Consider the following 17675-nt stretch of genomic DNA (forward strand, 5'->3'; position numbering starts at 1 on the left):
TTTAGAGATTTTCTCTCTACACTACCTGAGGATGCTTCCACTCAAATTTGAGCTTTCCTGGCCTAATAGTTTTTATGAAGAAGATTTTTAAAGATTTTCTCTATATATTCCTATGTAAAACATGATCCCCCTATTGTGGCCCCACCCTACCCCCGGGGACCATGATTTGAACAAACTTGAATCTACACTTCCTGAGGATGCTTCCATTTTAATTTGAGCTTTTCTGGCCTAATAGTTTTTGAGAAGAAGATTTTTAAAGATTTTCTCTATATATTCCTATGTAAAACATGATCCCCCAATTGTGGCCTCACCCTACCCCCGGGAACTATAATTTGAACAAACTAGAATCTACACTACCTGAGGATGTTTTCATTTTAATTTGAGCTTTTCTGGCCCAATAGTTTTTGAGAAGAAGATTTTTAAAGATTTTCTCTATATATTCCTATGTAAAACATGATCCCCCTATTGTGGCCCCACCCTACCCTCGGGGACCATGATTTGAACAAACTTGAATCTACACTACCTGATGATGCCTCCACACAAGTTTAAGCTTTTCAGGCCGAATAGTTTTTGAGAAGAAGATTTTTGAAAAATACCAACAAATTTTCAATAATTCTCAATTGTCTCCCCTTTAAAGAGGGTGTGGCACTTCATTTGAACAAACTTGAATCCCCTTCACCTAGTGGTGCTTTGTACCAAATTTGGTTGAAATGTGCCAAGTGGTTCTTGAGAAGAAGATGAAAATGTGAAAAGTTTACAACGACAACGACGACAACGACGACAGACAACGGCCAAATTGTGATCAGAAAAGCTCACTCAGGTGAGCTAAAAAAATTGTTAATATAATTTAACTTTGGTCTCCTATTGCTGAAAAGCACATCGACCTGACCTTTTTATCTGAATTAAATCGCGGATGCTATGCTTAAAAAACATGCACAATGCCTAAAACATGTAGAAGAAAATCCGTTTACAATGTAAGTACGATGATAAATTGTTATTATATAAAACGACCCCTTCATAAACTGTCCATGCATAATGGGTTTCTTAAACCAATAGACATGATTTTATTTAGTGTCCGGAATAACTTAAGTAATGACTACGAAAAAAATATTTTAAACTCATTTTTAAGAAAAAAAAAGGCCACTTGTATCATTCCTCAAACGTATTTGAAACCGTCTTGGCTGGGCTCTTCCTGAAAGATAATCAATCAGCATGCTAGAAAAAAGATTAAATAGGCTTTTGTTCATCTTTTAGTTATTTCTTAATCATTCTATAGTTATCTTCTATAGTTATCTGTCCTTATGTCTGTCTAGTTCTCTTAGCCGTTTGCTTAGTCTCTTGCACTCATGTTATAAATTGGTGCTTACAAATTTTGCTGTTTTTTACGTTCTCTCCTTGGGCCTTTGATGCCTATGCATTTATTCTTGTTTTCTTTTTTTTCATTTTAATATACCGTTACTATATTCTCAACATGTTTGCAAAGTGTTCTTTCTTTAAATTCTACGTCTGTTTGTTTCAATTACCTATTTAGTTTATTTTTTTTATATTTTACCATTTGTTCTGGTCGAATTCTGTACAAAACTTACCATATCGATGCTATTTCCGTAACATTTACGCAGAGGGAGCCTCAGATTTGAAATGGTGAGTTCATGGATATACTCAACTGTTATTCGAATTGTATAAACTTTAGACATTTTGTCATTCAACACTGTGACATCCATTTGTTGCAGTTCTGTAAATTTTTCCTGATGCTAGAATTGAACAGAAAATGGTAAAAATTATTTTAGAGTAAAAGTTCCTCGCTACAATATCCATTTTTTCTTAAAATTAAAGCGATTAAATACTCATAAAAATACACAATATAGTTAATGTAATATATATGTATTTCCGTCTCTGAAAACTGTTTGCAAATTGCAGATAAAAGCGCAATATTCAGTAGTGTTTAATTTTAACATCAGATGCCTATTAATAGACACGATTGTTGATAGAACTTTCCAGATAACTCTCAGAATGAGCTAACAAAGAACGCAGGCCGACCAATTGACATCATGATTGTGTAGGAAACATTAAATATTGATTTGGCACTCTAACTGTATATGAAATCTTTCTGGATAAATATACTAATACATTGGGGCGTTGCATCAGTAGGGGGGATATATTTTGGACAGTGTTAAGGTGGTTCGTATCAACAGTGCATTATTTAATTGATAAATAAAGATTTTTGAAAAATAATTTTACAACAAAATGACAAACAAAATGGTGAAGAATTTTATTTTTGAAATGATTCTGATCGGGATCGGGTTTTTTTTTTTAAATCGGAATCGGTTCAAATTAAATAAGTTGGAATTTTTTCCAACATTTTTCATCGTTTCAATTCCTGTAAGATATCATTGTTTGAGAGGAGTTTGATGTGAATATTTGTTATTCTGCAGATTTTATTCATGGATAAAATCTTAAATTAACTCAAACCAAATTTGAATCTCTACGTTCTTTTACTTGCAACCGAGATTTTTCACCTCGTGAAAATACAAGACACATTTCAAAAATATATAATTACGTGCATATATCCGTCTTTGAACAATTAAACTTGTTTCAGAAATGATATCTAACGATCAGTAAAACAAAATGTTGGTGTGAAATTCCACCTTCAAAATTATAGTTATATTTGACAGTAAATATATATGCAATTGAGGTATGACGTTTCAAGAATAGATAATGCAAAAACAGAAAATATTTTCATTTGCAACATAAACGGTCAAAAGTTTTAAAATATTGGTAAAAAAAATATTGGAAGAAAATTTGAACAGAGTATACACAAAAAATATGCAAAATAAAAATACGGTTCATCATACAAAGCCCATTGAATGTTTCTGCGCTTGTGCAGGATATCATCTAGTTCTAGTTAAATCTGAAACTAAATGACATAAATTTACATAACTTCACATCATTGTCTTTTTTGGTGGTATGTTTATATATAATACTAACCTTTTTGATCAATAAATTATTTCTATCCCAGAACGTCACATTGACTTCTTTTGCTATCTTTAGAGTGAAAGACAATTTCGCAATGCTTGAAGACGTTTCTGGTAAAGTCATGTAGACTCCTACCATTCCAGTTTTAACTCCCGCAAACAGAATTCCCTGGGATGTTTTTAACATGTTGTATATAAACTTCCCAGGGATAGAAATCAGCGTTGAGAATGCAACGTAGGCCACTGCATGGCAAGCTAAAATTAAAAAAATCAATTCTACCGGGAACAAAATACAATTTAGAAATATATGTGTGTATATATTTGAACAGACAATGAATAGAAACATTTGTATCCATTGTGTAATTGTGAAATGGATTTAGATTTTTTTTAACAATAACAAGAAGTATAAGATATTATTCATGACTTCAACACAATAGTTATTATTGGTAATAAGATAATTTAATTTCGGTTTTAACACCTCATTTGATAGGCTAACAAATTAAGTTATATTGTATTACACAACTTACCTACGTCACAATACGACACGCGTTCAAAACGTATTAATCCGCATGCTGTTACATTTAAATTTTGTAAATAATATTACGTAAAAAATTTAATAATGTCTTTTTTTCTAATATAAGTAGAAGAAAATTAGATGATAATGAATGCATTTATTGTTTACTTAGGTTATACAATTTTAGCATACCTCGGAACAGTTTTCGTTTCTTTATAAACAGTTTTGTGATTTATATACCATAAACTGTTCCAAATTATGTTACATCGTATAACATAGGTAGAAACTAAATTTATTCCATAATTAATGTTAAATTTTTCCCTAAAAATTCAGTACTCAAAACATTCCAATTCCTCATTAAAAGATCATTTTGATTGCTAATGTATAGTTACCGATTTCACATGCGTATCCTTCAAAACCAATAAAACATTTCGAACATATTCCTGTGCCTGGATAACATTTTTCACAATTCAAGGGGCATGGTCTTGTGCATTGAGAAATTTCCGCTATGGGACTAGGGCAACCTTAAAAAAAATACAAACATCTACTAATAACATTAAATTTAGTGGTGGAAATATTCAGAAATATTATAAACCAAAACAAAAAATTACCATAGACCTGTACTTCACATAGGTCTCCATAAGCATACGTGGAGTAGTCAGAAGGATACACAACTCTGGGTAAACGTTCGTTATAGAAAATGACGTATTTTCCGAAATACGGACAGTTTATGGACACTGTATCTGGAATGGTATGTCTTGTGAATGTTGTATCATGGTGACAAAGAATACCCTGATGTCGATTGGTGGTGTTCGAAATGTACAAGTAAAATCCAAGAAAAGCTGCCGTATACCCATTGGAGTCAGCGCCTTAATATCGTAAAGTTACATTTATTCAACAAACGAGTGCTCATTCATAAAAACAAATATTCCATATTAAAATTACAATATAAATAATTAAACTATTACCAAAAAAAAATGCAAAAACACCAAAAACAATCACAAACAGAAACACAGATATCAGCCAAACTTTGACAAATAACATATTTTCATTCATTTTTTCTAACATATATTGAATTCAATATATATCTTTGTTCTGTACAAATTAAATATGATAAATTAAGCCTGAATCACTTTTAAACTCACTCCATTTTATGTTATCCGTACGGAAAACCAGAACAACGTGGTTAATTCTGTATATCTTCCCCAGGTTGACCCACCATGTTACACGTCTTTGATTTGCTGCACCTAAGGCACATTGCCCGTCACGGAAATGGCGTGACGAAAAATGGCCGTCAACGGCCTTGTCGCTTGTACCATAAGCGGAATATGTCGAGGACTGCCATGTTTGCTTCATGTAACTCAGATTTTCGAGATCTAAATTTATAAAACACAAAACATTAGCATATACTTTCATTGTTTTAAACATAAACAATATATTCTATCTTCTTTTCAAAAAATTCAAATTTCGAGGATGTTAGTTTGCAAAATGCGTCTAAAGTTCATGAATCCCGTTTATGCCATTTTTAAGTAATGCTCTTTCTTATTTAGTGATATACAAATTAGCATTGTGACCAAAATAAACTTGCGGTTTTTGCACATGGCCATGCAAGGTACTGTGCACTTAGGAACTTTGTTTCCAAATTCCAAAATAGGACAACCTGAAAAAGAGCATATTAACCAATAAGGTGGTATGAGAAACCTCAATGATATTACGTACTATTTATTGAAAGAAACAATAAAATAAAGTGTAATTTCATAAAGTGTCTTTTCAATTATTATATAAGTTATGCTTTGGGTTAGAGTTTTCTCTACAAATCTGAATAAATTTGAATCCCGCTAGAGTTTCTAAAATTTCTACTTTTTCAAAAATATTTTATGATATTTGTTCGGCTAAATATTGTAAAATTCGAAAATTTTAACCTGATTGAAGTACGTTAATTATAATGTACTTTAATCCACATTTATATTGACATTTATCCTATACCACCTTAAATTACAATTTATAAGCTATGTTTAAAAATTAAAAAGAAATAGATTTAAATCCAATAAATTATATTACCGTAGACTTCTACTTCACAGAGGTCAGTAAAGGCGTATCTACTGTAATCATCCGGGTAATGGATTCCTGGCAGCCTCTCGTTGTAATAGATGACATATCGACCTATCACAGAACAGAATATATCAATGTAGGGAGGGATCGTGTCTTTGTTGTAACTTCTATCACGATAACAAATGACGCCATCGTTGTGATCTGTCGTGTTTGAAACAACAACTGTGAATCCAAGGAATTCTCTTGTAAATCCGTTGTTTGCATCTACAATATAAAAACTAGAAAATAAACGTTATGTAGCAATGCATCATTAGGGCGTGTAACAACTTTGGCAAACTAAATAGATTTTACACAACTGCGTAAATAGAAACTTTGAAATAATAAGACAAAATTTTATTTGATATAACAAAACTTAATTCATGTTATGAAGATCGTAAGATGTTAAAGTTTTTAAGTGAATTTATTAGTAGTGAAAATATATTATGTTTAACGCTAAACATTGCCAACATAGAACTTGTATGTTTAAAACTTTCTTAAATAGTTATTGTTTTTTAAAAGTTAACAACGTAAAAATTTCATTCCCAAATGATAAGCATGCATTTTTATTGTTTTTAATACATTTTAAATACTCATTCAGGGGTAGTTTTATAGAATCTGAACAAAATATGGGTTCACTAGCATGTTAAGCTAGGGCGGCTAACGCAACATGTATTCAAGATAAGATTTTACATGGTATTTTGCTATAATTTACTGTAAAAAATTATTTGGTACGATGTAGATAAAAACTGTACCGGATATTCACCTTAATGAAAAAAATGAACTCAGCACTTATATTTTAATTAATATTTAAATCTATCAATTGCAAGAAGCACACCGATGGTAAAGATCGGTAAAAAAAAATGGTGGGTTTATATTATTTTTATTCTAGTAATGACTTAACACTACTTGAACATGTTTGGGGACAATAATTAGTTGAATTAATTGAATTAGTGTTTCGAATTTATAAAAAAAAAAATATGACATCTTACCCCATTTCAAGTTATCGGTTCTAGAATAGACCATAATGCGTTCAATTGGTCGAGGTTTTTGTAAATCCACCCACCACATGGCGAATACTTTGTTGTTCTGTGTTGAGGTACACTGATTCCCGTTATAAGCTAGATTACTTTTTTTACCATCGACAACTCTGAAACTTGGCTGCCCTGCATTTAATGTGTGTAGCTGATAGGAAGGTCGATGGCCCGCCATGTTTACTATAAACAGTTGATAATCGGTCCATGTATTTATTCATATATAAACCTTTTCTTAAATCTTTTTTTCTGACTACCACAAGAGTAAATATTAAAGCTTAGTTTTGCAAAAACTACATACCAGATATATTTTGTTAACTACAAAATGGTTTTAATATCCATGTTTGAATATAATTAAGTTAACTAAAAACTTTTTAAATAAGAGATGAAGGCCAGGCATAGATCCGTTTATCCTTACATTATTGTGTAATGTTAAAAACTTATTGACAGCAAATGATTTTACATTTGTCATATGAGATAGATTTACTCACTTCGGTTGTAAGATTCACACGAATGACCGGTAAAACCAGGGCTACAGCCCCCAAGACATTCTCCGGAAACAACGTGACAATATTGGCAGCGGCGGGGACAGGGTTTGTCACAATCTTCACCGTATAAACCAAGAGGACAGCCTTTTGAAAAAAAAAATTATATATGTACAAAAAACTATACCACAGAAGTAAATTTAGCTACTCTAGCTTCTTAAAGCCATGACAATCTAAATGTTCTTAAAGTTATAAAACTTGATTTTTATTTTATAGATAACAATAACCAAACGTTTCCGTACTATGGTGAGGCAACTTTAAATATTTAGAATTTTTCCTTTTTCCTAGTTTTGTTTTAATTTGCAATTTTTTTAATGATAAAGGTCATTGTTTTAATTTCACCCAACTATCATTGATTTAAAAGTGTTACAAAAAAAGTTTAAATATTCGGATTTATTTATCTAATGCTTGCCTTCTTTCTCTCTTTTTTTTGTCCCTTGTTGTTGTTTCGTTTTGTTGTGGGATTTTGTTTTGTTTTAGGGTCATCCGTTTCCTACGGAATACCCTCTTGTTTTTCTACTGCTTCTTTCTATTATTATTATTAGGGTCTTCCGCTTCCAACGGAAGACCGTCTTGTTATTCTACGGTTTCTTTTTCTTTATTATTCTTTTTTTCTGACTTTTTTGGAGCGCTATTTCTCAAAAACTATTCAACCGATTTTCACAAAATTTTTATGAATGATAGAGCATGATCGGTGCTAAATTTTAGAACATTTTTAAATGATGACTTTACTTCCGGTTTCAGATATTGACGATTTAAAAAAAAAATTAAGGGTCATTTTGTGCACGCAACTCCTCCAAACTAATCGAGAAAGAAGCTTAAAATTTTTAGGATTTGTAGATGAATGTCTGTAGATGAACCCCAATGCTTCCAATTATAAAAATTGCTTAAGGCTTTGAAGCTCGCCTTAACCTGAAAATTAGCACCAAATTTGTTTACGAAATTTTCGAACTTTCTCTGTAATATCTTTTGACGTATAAATATTTTGTCAAGACATGTAATGCAAAAGTTGTTGCTTTCATTTGATATCAAGAAAAAGGACATGATCCCTACATTTAAGGGCCAAGAGGGCTCTAAAGTCTTTTTACAATAACTCTCTACTGAACAATAATTTGTTATCAATTGTAGAAGCAAAAATGTTTATTGTAGAGCTGTTTATCTATACAGTAAATACCTAAGTCATATATTACGTAATTAGGGGTTTCAAGGGGCCAGAAGTTAAAAACTTTGATCATTAATATCTGAAATGGGAGAAATATTTTGAAAAGCAATGTAGAACAAAAGTTGCTCAAAATAAGGTTCTGTACAATATGATTCCTTAAATTTGTTTGTTGATGGCCCCATTAAGGAGTTTAAGGGTCAGCCCCTAAAGCACAAACAAGAACGGTTACCAATTCGTGAACACTTTTTGAACAAAATATGTTTATATTTGCAAGACCTTTAATTTATTATCATTAAAAAGGATTTGACTCCTAAAATTAGGGGCAAAGAGGGCTATAAAACCTTCTTACAATAACTCCTTACTGAAAAATAATTTGTTATAAAGTATAGAAGCAAAAATGTTCATTGTACAGCTGTTTACCAGATGAACCCCACTGCTTCCAATTATAAAAATTGCTTACAGTACAATAACTAAGTCTTCAATTACGTAATTAGGGGTTTTAAGGGGCCAGAAACTCAAAACTTTAATCATTAATACCTGAAAAAAGGAGAAATATTTTGAAAAGCAATGTAGAACAAAAGTTGCTCAGAATAATGTTCTAAACAATATGATATCTAAAATTTTGTTGGTGGTGGCCCCAGTAAGGAGTTGAAGGGTCGGCCCCCAAACCACAGTTGTCAGTTTGTCAGAAACGGTTTACAATTTTTTAACACTTGTTGAACAAAATATGTTTATATTTGCGAGACCTTGTGTTTGATATCAAGAACAAGGGGCTGACCCTTTAAAGTAGGGGCCAGGAGGACAACACAGTCTTTTAGTAATAACTCTCTCCTGAGCGATGATTTGATGTTTATATTTGCAAGACCTTTTATTTATTATCATTAAAAAGGATTTGTCTCCTAAAATTAGGGGCAAAGAGGGCTATAAAACCTTCTTACAATAACTCCTTACTGAAAAATAATTTGTTATAAAGTATAGAAGCAAAAATGTTCATTGTACAGCTGTTTACCAGATGAACCCCACTGCTTCCAATTATAAAAATTGCTTACAGTACAATAACTAAGTCTTCAATTACGTAATTAGGGGTTTTAAGGGGCCAGAAACTCAAAACTTTAATCATTAATACCTGAAAAAAGGAGAAATATTTTGAAAAGCAATGTAGAACAAAAGTTGCTCAGAATAATGTTCTAAACAATATGATATCTAAAATTTTGTTGGTGGTGGCCCCAGTAAGGAGTTGAAGGGTCGGCCCCCAAACCACAGTTGTCAGTTTGTCAGAAACGGTTTACAATTTTTTAACTTAGTCCTTAATATTCTTTCTTCTGCCTTTTTTTTAAAGCTTTATTTTTCGAAAACTATTCATCCGATTTGCACCAAATTTTTTGGACATATAAAGCATCGAAAGGGATAAATGCTTTCATTTAAACTTTTTGATGACGTCACTTCCAGTTTAAGATATTGAGGATTTAATGAAATTTAAATGGTTATTTTGTCCACGCAACTCCTTTGAAACTAATCATGATAGAAAGTTAAAATTTTCAGGGATTGTAGATGAAAGTCTGTAAATGTTTTAAATATGGAGAATACGCAAGGCACTGAAGCTCGCCTGAGGTCAAAAATTGGCACCAATTTTTTTCCCAAAAATTTTGCACATTTTTTAAAAATATTTTTTAAACCTGTAAATATTTTGTTAAAACATGTACAGCAAAAGTTGTTTAAATTTCAACGAGCTTTTATGTAATATCAAGAAAAAGGGGCTGGCCCCTAAAATTAGTAGCCAAGAGGGCTCTAAATTCTTTTTGCAATAATTCTTTACTGAATAATTATTTGTTAAAAATTATCGATGCAAAAATGTTCATTATGCAGCTGTTTATCTATTCGGTACTATACTTGAGTTATATGTTACGTAATTAGGGGTTTCAAGGGGCCAGATGTCCAAAACTCTGATCATTAATATCTAGAAAAGGAGAAATATTTTGAAAACCATAGTAAAAGAAACTATTAGATTAATTGTTCTCAAATTTGTTCTCAAAGAATAAGAGGTCTTTCCACCTTAATATTTTTAATGAGCTGCTGGATTGCTCAATAAGGTATACACAAAAGTATTATGCTTATACTATGTGTTGTACTATGAAACGGGAAAACCACAAGGACATGAATGATTTTTAAAGAGATTTTTTATTTCAAGCCATTTCTTTAAGAATTCTTTGTTGTATATCGCAAACATCAATTAAATTACTTTTCAGATTTTTTCCCCACTTACTCTGAACAAAATTGAGCCAAGTGAATATTCTTTACACCAGCATATAAACAGAAAACCTAACAATAGAAGAGAGTGTTCTAGAGGCTAGCTGTTTTTGTACAAAATAAATGGGTTGACTGTAAAAATAAGTTCCACTTGAGTTACCACAGGACTTGATGTGATACCTAGCTGACCCAATTGAATACCTTATTGCACAATCCAGCAAGCTATTGAAACCCTTACTATAATTCTGCATTACAAAAGATATGTAAATTCATAAATTTACGGGTTTCTAAATGACCTTGACCTTTGATCTTAATGCCATTTTCTTCGGCCAAAAAGACGCTCAAATCCCAAGTGGTCCGGAGTCTCTATGATAGACAGTAAAAAAAGTTGGAAGTGGTTTTATCGAAGATTCAATACTTTCAGCGGCAATAACTACTAGAAGGAGGCCTCAGATCATTTAGGTATGAATAGACTAAAGAACTCTCTAAATGTACTGAAGGCATTGGTAAAAGTTCCAAATCTCTATCCCTTATGCTTTCAGAGGAGTAGCGATAACAACTATTTCGTACAATAGGGTAATAACTCTGTAATTGTTTCAAGTAAAAAGCTGTAGGGCTATATTTCTAAATGTCTTAAGATATTCTACTATATCCATGAACAAGTTTTTCTCTACCACCCGAAACAAAACAGATATAAAAACTCATTAATTAACGGATTTCCAAATGACCTTGACCTTTGACCTTTAAATCATTTTGTTTGGCCAATAGATGCTTCCATCCCAAGTGGTCCGAAGTCTCTATGATAAGTAATAAAAAAAGCTGGAAGTAATTCTATGGAAATATAAAATCTTTCAGGGGCAATAACTACTCATATCCTTTAAGTATGAATAGACTGAAGAACCCTCCAAGTGTACTAAAGACAATGGTAAAGTTCCAAGTCTCTGTCTCTTAAAGTTTCAGAGGAGTAGCGATAACAAGCATTTCCTTCTTAAGGGCAATAACTCTGTAAGTTCTGGGAGTTTTTTTTACACAGGGTCAATTGGTACTATAACTTCTAATGAGCAATTACATAAAGTTTGAATTGTCTGGATAACCCTAATAACAAAAAAAGTGACCCAAAGGTAAATAGAAAAAAGAAGAAGAAAAAACTTAAAGAAAAGGAAAGGTCTTTTACCTGAAAGGTGGAAAGACCAAAATATACCCAAAATACAATATGGTACCTAAAATTATTTTGTTGGTGGCCCCGGAAAGGTCGGACCCTAAAACACAGTTGACGAATATCGCTAAAACGGTGAACAATTCGTGAATACTTGTTGAACAAAATATGTTTTTTTTTTTCGAGACCTTTCATTTAATTTAAAGAAAAAAAGGGGCTGACGCCTCAAATCCGGGACCGGAAGTGCTACAAAGTCTTTTCATAATAACTTATTTAATAGCGACAATTTGTTATAAATCATAAAGCAAAAATTAAGAGCTTTTTAATCATAATTTTTTAAAACTGAAGTCCCTTTTAAAATCGGATAATGCATTACAGAGATATAGGGTTTTAAAAATTGATTTTTCCGGAAATTTTGATTCCACATTCTTGGTTACGAAAATAGTTTAATGTTCAGAGTTAAATTACTCGTACCTAAAAAATATTCAATAATTGTTAAATCGTACTTTGACACATTCGGAATTCGTATTTGCTAAGTCGTTCTGGAAATCGAAATTGTTTCTGTTAATTCGTACTTCGAATCAGTCGTATTTTGTTAACTCGTACCAAGAAAAAATCGATTTCATTCTTATGTCTTAGTTACTTATGCCTATTGGTTTTAAAACTCTGCCTCTTACAGAAACCTCTAGCTTTACTTTCAACATTCACGGAAGATCCGTTCTAGGTTGGTTTTTTTTTTTGGTTTTTTGGGAGGGTTTTGGGGTTTTGGTTTTTTGTTGTTTTTTTTTGTATTCCAAATAAAAATCGCCAAACGACATTGTCATTTTGACTCGATTGCAAATAAAATAGTCATTCATTGTTGTCGATACAATGCATTATGTTCTGTCCCAGGTTTCTGCATCCACCGCTTATTGTTTAATCATATATGTCGATAATCATAATAACCTTTGTGGCCAAAAACTACTAGAGTGGAAAACTTCCTATTTCTCTCTTGTGAGACGCTAAATCTATAACTTTAAGTTTTTATTATCTGCCAAAATAACTTGACTTTTTTCCCGTAATCAATGCTGAGGATTTTCGACATATCATATTATTGATTTTGAATGTAAAAACTTTTAATAATTTTTTATAATCATTCAACGCCTTGGTATAATCGTAAGGTAATAAAAGAACTCGAACAGCTTGAACATTAGAAAGATAACTCATTCCTTAGATGAAAAATGACAATAACAAATTATCAATTGCCTCAAAAATCCATATAGCGAAATACAAATTCAGAGCAAATAGGGACTATCTAAAAAGATGGAGGTGGAATCAGGTGCATATGAGGAGTAAGCATCCCCTGCCGACCGGTCGCACCCGCCGTGTGCTCATTTTCATGATCATGAAAAACGGAAGAAACCGTAGTAAGTCTGGTGTTGTATAGCGGTTTTCCCCATAGTAGCCCCCCCCCCCATAAACCTACCATATGGTAGCTTTTCCCCCGGGGGAAAAGCTACTATATAATAGCTTTTCCCCCGTAGTAGGTTTTCTCCCTCACGTTATTGGTTCAGATTTGATTTTATTTCCAGTAAGGATTAAAATCACTGCTTTTTCACTCTCATGATGCATATATCTGCATTCATCTGTAAAGGTTAATTTTCGCTTTGCCGATTTATTTATTTTTTTTACAGACAATGCTGAAAATTGAACGTGTGTGTAATTCTATTACACATAGAACTTTTAAGTAATTGATTGAAAAAAGTACTTGGTTTTTTCAAGATATACACATATGAATAATTCTGTGTTCTGAAATTGTAAGTGACAATGTTTCAAGAATTTTTTGATAAATCAATCAGTCCCTCTGTTTCTTTGTGCAAACTATATCAAGGCTAAACCTCTATTTTAGAGAAATTTTGTTTCCTATGTTTCAGAGCCCGATGTTTAAAATCCTATTATAATGATTATATGGTATAATCTTTAGGGTCCAATATCTCATAAACCAAAGATGACCATATTACTATATTTTCACAGTGGCAGTGGTTTATCAAACATGTGTTAGTTTTTATAATTACCCTTGTTTCATTGTTCGAAGAAATAATATGGTACACAAGTAAATCTATATTGCAAAAATATGAAATAGATAGTATGATAAGAGTATTAGGTAAGTAAGTCGTATATCTTGTTTTATATGGCATCGTTTTTCAAAATAAATAACGTTGTTAAAAAAATGTGGAAAGTAAGCACGCAGTGAAAGATATTATATGCATATGGTTAGTTCAGGCTCCATTTCACATTTTCAAAGTAACCAGCTAAGAAACCGACTTTGTTTTAGTGTGAAGCCATTTCATTTTTTTTTAAAAATGTTCAAATCATAATCAACACGTCAGTATGCTTGTATCTTAAGGACGTTGTACTCAGGGTTTGAGTTCTCAAAATCAGATTGTTATAAAGTTCAGTGTCATGAGTAAAATTTGTTCTAAACACAAAAAGTATGGAATGAATTATTATGGACATAACATTCGATATTTTTACTATTTTATGGAATTAGGTTCAAATAAAGTTATAATTTTTGCAAAAGAGATAAATTTGGACAACATTTTTCAGATTTTATTTTTACTGAAATATTTTTGGTCGTACTATAATATTTAAAGTTCAGATGTTATTTGCTAGTCAACATAATTTTGCATATTTTCTGTTAGTTTTATCTCACTTTTTTATTTAGATAATCGTATGGCACGCACTACAAAAGTATCGAGATATGTGTAAAAATGATAAAAGACATTATATCTCAAAGTGTTTATTATTGACCTCATATAAATTTTATGCCAGCAGACTAAGATAATATGTTTAGTTTAATAATATGAATGTTTTAGTATTATCATCATTCAGTTCTTTGTTACATTGAATCAAAAATGGATAGGGATTCGAAAACTGAGAAAGGTAATTCGGACAGGACTATTCATAAAAAAAAAATGAATGAAAACTTGAATGCTTTGTACATGTATCTATTTAGTATCTCTGCCATTCATGAACTGTATTTCATTTTTAAAAGAGTTAAGCAATTTGTATTTTTTTTTACAATCAAGAAATATTTTTAGGGATTTTTCTTATTTCCAAAAAGTATTCAATGACCATTTACTCAAAAGGTAGGTCACTTTCTCGTCCGGTATATATACCCCAGTGGCAGTAGAGGAGCAATCGAAACTAACATGGCGATCAAATGCTTAATGAATTAATGTCAGCTTAAAAATTTGCTTTAGTTTATGGCATTAACATCTCTTTTTTTAAAAAAAAAGATGACGAAACAATGTCGAGAACAATAAAAAAAAAAAGAACACAAACAATAGGTCTTCTCGACCAAAAGTCGAATACACCTAAATTGATTCCGGAATTTTTACATAGCAAACAATGTGAAAAAAAACCGGATGATAACTGTATAATGTTTGAAGTCTCGAGAGTTTTCGAATGTATAAATGATGTGAAATTTTCCCCATTTGTGTTTATTCAGAAAATATAAAAAATTGATGGAAACAATAACCTGTTTTAGACTATAAATAGTTACCAGTATCACTACTGCATTAAATCAATCTATCATGCTTCGAAGTCTTTCAACATTATAACTAGTTAATGTAGACCAGTATAAACGTTTATCATTAATATCTTATCAAAAATGAGTAATTTTTTTTACCGTACACCTCCACCTCACAAAGATAAACTTGAGCTTGATTAGTGTAGCCGTATTTGTTCTTCAGATTTCCTTCCCTGGTGTTGTAGTAGATCACATAACGACCTTGAACGTCACATCTTATGGTCATTTTGTAGGGAATGGTAGACAAAGTATGATTTGTCTCATGATAGCATAAAAATCCGTCTTCTTTCATCGTTGTATTTGATACGTAGACCGAAAAACCAAGAAATCTGCTTGCAAAGATGGTGTTTGCTTTGGTATGACAAAAGAAATTTTAAAAAAAATTAAAAATTTCATCTATAATAAACCTTTTACGATTATATAATTAGATTTTTCAGACATCTATTTCCAATGGCACTGTTAACGATCTACTAAAGGTGGTCAGTTACAAAATATGACATATATGTAAATATATATATATATATATATATATATATATATATATATATATATATATATATATATATATATATATATATATATATATATATATATAATAAAATCACAAATTGATCCTATTTACCGCAAACATTTTCGCCAATCCTGGCTCTTAATACAATACAATATACAATTCATGTAATACAATTATATGTATAATTTGTACATAACTGCCTGAAGAGCCAGGAATGGCGAAAACGTTTGCAGTAAATGGGATCAATTTGTGATTTTATTCTGGATATTTATTATTTTTAAATTATTTAAAACTGTGCCAATTTATTTTTTGTTGTATTGGGAAATTATATATATATATATATATATATATATATATATATATATATATATATTTAAGTTCTATTTATTTTGTTCAATAATTCAACGAAGAAAATATGTGTTTACTTGATAGTTGCATTTTGCCGTCTATTTATTGTTTTATTTATTTATATATCTTTTCAAAGCTATGATTTTTTTTAAAAAAGCACTTTTGAATTATTTCAACTAGTTCTTGATGCCGAGTTTAAGACTTTATGTTATCTAAACAAATATAATGGCATTATCTTTAATCTTTAATTCATATTTCACGTATTTAAAAATATTTTACGGTTTGAAAACCAAATCGGTTTGCAGTCGTATTTTTGACGTAGGCGTCAATTTATTTCTTGTTTTTTACTTTTTGTTTGAAAGTTTGCACCGAAACTGTATACCACATTAGGTTATACATATGTTGCATACTATAAATAATAGACTTGTTAAGAACTCACCAAAATTCTCTCCATCCGTTAGGTGATGTATGACTATTGTATTTATACTTTGTATGGCCTCTAAATCAACCAACCACGTGACATTTATTGACGCGAACGATACTGCGCACCGGTTTTTTGTTGTCCAGAAATCTGAAGATCTGAAGAGTCCGTCCACAGCATTATCGGATGAAAACAGATCAAATGTCTGCCAAGTCGGTCTTTTAAACGCCAGATTGTCTTTAACAATAAAAAGTAAAATAAAATAGCTACAAAAATTAATTTCATTTTTTATTGTTTGTAGTTATTTAAAATAATCATAAAGAAACAAGGATTAAGTTCTCTAAATATTTCCAATCCTGATTTCTGCTAGTTGTATCTACAATTTCACAAAGCTGAATGAACTGTTTGCAAAAAAATTAAATGATAAGACTAATTTCTACTGCTATGAATTTTTCTCTATCTTTTTGCTTAATACAATCTATGATAGGATGTTTTTTGTACTTACAGCCGAATGTAATGCTCAGCGTCGGGATAACCAAAGTCACCACAACAATTATGAACCGTATCATCTTCTTTAAAAACTGATTTGACTAAACAAAATAATATTCTCTTATATGCAGTATTATCTCGTTTCGTTTGTACCCTCTTACATGAATAAGTTATTGAAAAGGTACATTTTAAATTTGTTTTTCTGCAATACCTTAAAAAACAAACTTGTTTATTTGCACTCTTTTCTAAAGGAGACATATTTAAACAGTCCGTCGCCAAATTATTGAATTATGATCGAATATTATATAAGATCAAATAAATTAAAGATTGTAAACACTTTTAATATCATTTTTAATACATTTTAAGATAAAGGTATGCACTTTTAATCCAATTCAAAATAATGCATTCTACTTGTCTTTTGCTTTTACTATATATTGAATTGATTCATTTCGCGGAAGAAGTTCCGCATACCCTTTCACAAATGTGTAGATCTAATCCAAAATGTTCTATCCGTAGCGCTCGGGCATGTTACTCATACGGCTTTAACAAGATATATTTATTGTTTGCATTGGAAATCTGCGACATTCAATTCTTATGAATACTTTTGGCCTATCCAT

At 31.1% G+C, this 17675-nt stretch overlaps 1 protein-coding gene across 1 annotated transcript; it reads right to left on the reverse strand.

Annotated features, from left to right (window-relative positions):
- Positions 1 to 1074: 1074 nt before the first annotated feature.
- LOC128175590 (uncharacterized) lies at positions 1075 to 17138 on the reverse strand. Its single transcript, XM_052841341.1, has 12 exons — positions 17075 to 17138; positions 15389 to 15640; positions 7100 to 7240; positions 6567 to 6791; positions 5548 to 5802; positions 5075 to 5146; positions 4632 to 4862; positions 4098 to 4355; positions 3879 to 4010; positions 2986 to 3227; positions 1587 to 1751; positions 1075 to 1192 (listed from the first exon to the last, which is right to left on the reverse strand). Exons 1-12 carry the CDS (start codon positions 17136 to 17138, stop codon positions 1157 to 1159), a joined length of 2073 nt encoding a protein of 690 aa, XP_052697301.1. The 3' UTR covers positions 1075 to 1156.
- Positions 17139 to 17675: the final 537 nt, after the last annotated feature.

Source organism: Crassostrea angulata, chromosome 3 (assembly GCF_025612915.1).
Source record: "Crassostrea angulata isolate pt1a10 chromosome 3, ASM2561291v2, whole genome shotgun sequence".
Lineage (NCBI taxonomy): Eukaryota > Metazoa > Mollusca > Bivalvia > Ostreida > Ostreidae > Magallana > Magallana angulata.